The following is a 3,195-nucleotide window of genomic DNA, read 5'->3' on the forward strand; positions in this document are numbered from 1 at the left end:
AGAGGAACGATGGTTTGAGAGAGGAGTAAAGGAGGCCATCTTTGTGAAAATAAATCGCCCATCATTAAACAGGGGTGGAGGCCTCCGGTTTCAACTGTCCCCCTCTTACACTGCTGTTATTGCTAGTATCACTCAACCCCCTGTGAATAGTAAACAGCCTTCAGTGTGCTAATGATCCATTGTTAGGCTGATGGTCCTTTTTGACCATGTGAGCAGCTGGTTTTGGTTGTCAGCAGCAAACTGGTTGATCCACTCCGAGAAGGTGCTGTTTAAGAGACTGAGATGAATACAGCACCTCAGACTGAGGAAGTCTCTCGGATGAGAGACGAAACGTTTCTATATGTTTTTTTTTTTTTGCTTTGTTTTGTTTTTTGTCTTTTTGAATGTCCAGAGGACCAGATTGAACTTTTTTGCATTTTTCTACCTGGATTATTGAGCATGCATCAGGATAATTGGAAATACCCTTTTTCCATCCCTCCATCCATACATGTTGTGAGCATGATAACTTGAAAAATAAGAGAGGTACTGCTTTCAATTTAGTAGTGTGGCTGCATCTAGGTGTAAGAAAGGTTTCTTTCAAAAATTGGTTTGGCACGTCAAAATACAAGATGCCTTACACCATATGTAAACCTTGTGAGCTGGATAATTTGAAAAAAATAAGCAACTTGCTGACTTCTACTTTGGTGTGTGGCTTGCGATAAGAAAGGTCTCAATCAAAAATGGGGTTGCCACGTCAAAATCCAAGATGGCCACAGCCATGTACACGTCAACCAACCACGTCGAACGTTTGAGGAAACACTACTTTCTAGTTTTTACATTGCTTAAAAGCATAGTTCCCTCAAATGATTGTGGTGACTAAAGACTAATATATGGTGGCCAAGGTCTTGGCCACTATTTGCCGCTCGTTTGCTCCACCATTGCACCTGATGGTGGATAAATTTTCTCCCTCCATTCTACTCCTCAAAGCCTTCAGCGATGGGGGACATCAGCATACTGCTTCTACCGTCAGTGATACACTGCATGATGCTGCTGGGCTGAAGGGTCCTCATATATTTTCTTGTTTTTGAGCTGCTGCATGAGATCCTTGAGTGAAATGTGATCTTTGAGATCCAGTCTGTCCTCGTTCAGGCTGCTCTAAGACTTCCTGCCTGTGTCTGTGTTTCAGGCAAGCTGACGCTGAAGATTCCCTGGAAGAACCTGTATAACGACGCTGTCGTCGCCACGTTGGATGGTTTGTACCTGCTGGTTGTTCCCGGAGCCAGTAAGTGACTTTCAAACCTTTGGTTCTGATCCATCTATGATCTGGACTGATCATTGCTGTAGACACATGGAAACAAACATCACACACGTTTTTATCTCTGATCAATGGAAACATCTGCCCAGATGGGACTTTACTCAGAAATGAAAGACACTTGGTGTCTGAGAAACACACCAATGATGCATGTGTGTGTGTGTTTCAGCTGAATCTCAGCTGAAGACGTATCCATTTAATGGTTAGCTGACAACGTCACAGGTAGAGGGTTAGGTTCTTGTCCAATCAGCCTTTTGCCGGAGTTGCACAATGTCCGAACAAAATGATAACGAGGCATTAGCCGGTTTCTGCTTTTAACATGCACCATGGTGTCAAAACCACTAAACATCATGTTGTACATTTAATCTGGTAGATAACCAGTTAGTTATTAGAGAGCAAGAGGAAAAGTTTATTGAACAATTGTTTCCAACAAGCTACAATAATTAGCATGTTAGCAGATGGACTAAATACAGCCTGTTGCAGGCTCGCTGCAGAGGAAAAGTCAGCTTTACGAAGAGCGCAACGACTAGATTCTGTACAAGAAGAACAATTACCGGTACTGCAGAATTAGAAGTAACAGATTTTCTTTTTATATCTCTTAAAGGAAACATGCCAAGTTTATAAGGTACACAATCTAACAGTTGGCCAAACATTAGAGTCTCAAAGATTAAACTTCTGATTATATTTCTATCAATAAACAAGCTGTTCATAACCCACGATTGTTTACTCCTAACTATATATATATATATATATATATATATATATATATATAGTAGTGAACTCGGCCTCCGACCAAAACCTGCCTCTGAGGACCTTCATGGGACAGGAACTGTTATTTCATTGATTTGAATCCAGAAATATAAATTAGCTCATCCAGAGACTGTCTAATTATATCCTGAATTAATCAATTGAAAGAACACTCTTCTTTTATATTATCATTACTATTTTACAATATCTTGATAAATCAAAACTGTGTTTAGTTCATACCATTTCTACATGTTGAAGTGAACCACTCATTTTAAATCAACTGTGAAACAGTATTAATGATTTTTTAATCCTCATTTAAATTAGAAATCAAGTTAAATGTCTATTTACAAAGTAATTATGCATTTTGATCTTCTGTCTGACATGAGAAGTAGTGATGTCGGTTGAAAGTCGGAAAGAAGTTATTAGAACGAAGTGTCGTGTTTTTAAAACTAGCAGACGGTAAACAAGAAGCTACTGGCATCTGCTTCCTCCCACTTCGCCATAACATGTCTTCTGTCTGTATGGGACGTTTCTAAAACATTCCTGCTGTTTTCTTGACTTGTAATGACCCTCTGACGTCACTAGAACCACCCCCTGTTGGTTGTTTCAACCAATCAGGAAGTCCTGAAGTGACCGGAAGTGAGAACTCTTTAAGAGTCCACACTTCCTGGAACTTCTCAGTCTTCAGTCTTCTTGAGTCCTTGACCGGAGTCTTCCTGGGGACTTCTTCAGTCTTTCTTGGAGTCCTCCACTTCTGAGTGGAATCTCTGACTGAACTCACAGCTTGCTCTGTATCCACCCGGGAGATGAGCGTGTTTGTTGAATGGAGTACCGTCACTACTTCGGACGATTCTCAGCCATCCTGCCCGGAGTCGCTGAAAGGTAGCGTTGAAATGGAACTCTGTACCGGAACTGACCTATCTTCTGCAAAGGTAACGAGTCGCCACGCACCGAGTGTACCGGGGCTGAGCTGGGGTCGGATGAAGGGTGCCATTCCTAGTAAACACACTTTCCCTCATCCATCTTTTCTCTCCATTTAAACTCCTTCATTTCCCATCTTTAAACTCTTCTATTTTGCCAGTAATTAATCTAGATGCCTTCAGAAAATGCCTGTTGTTTTTATTAAGTAAAACGTGCCAAGATTTATTAATCAGAAC

The 3,195-nt window shown here is 40.9% G+C and overlaps 1 protein-coding gene across 1 annotated transcript in view; it reads left to right on the forward strand.

Annotated features, from left to right (window-relative positions):
* The window catches only part of vps13c (vacuolar protein sorting 13 homolog C), a 289,282-nt gene that overhangs the window by 29,975 nt on the left and 256,112 nt on the right, over positions 1-3,195 (forward strand). The window contains exon 4 of the mRNA XM_037694953.1: positions 1,166-1,261. Coding sequence (XP_037550881.1) covers positions 1,166-1,261 — 96 coding nt within the window. The remainder of the gene's footprint in view (positions 1-1,165; positions 1,262-3,195) is intronic.

Source organism: Nematolebias whitei, chromosome 2 (assembly GCF_014905685.2).
Source record: "Nematolebias whitei isolate Nwh7 chromosome 2, NemWhi1, whole genome shotgun sequence".
NCBI classification, from domain to species: Eukaryota; Metazoa; Chordata; class Actinopteri; order Cyprinodontiformes; family Rivulidae; genus Nematolebias; species Nematolebias whitei.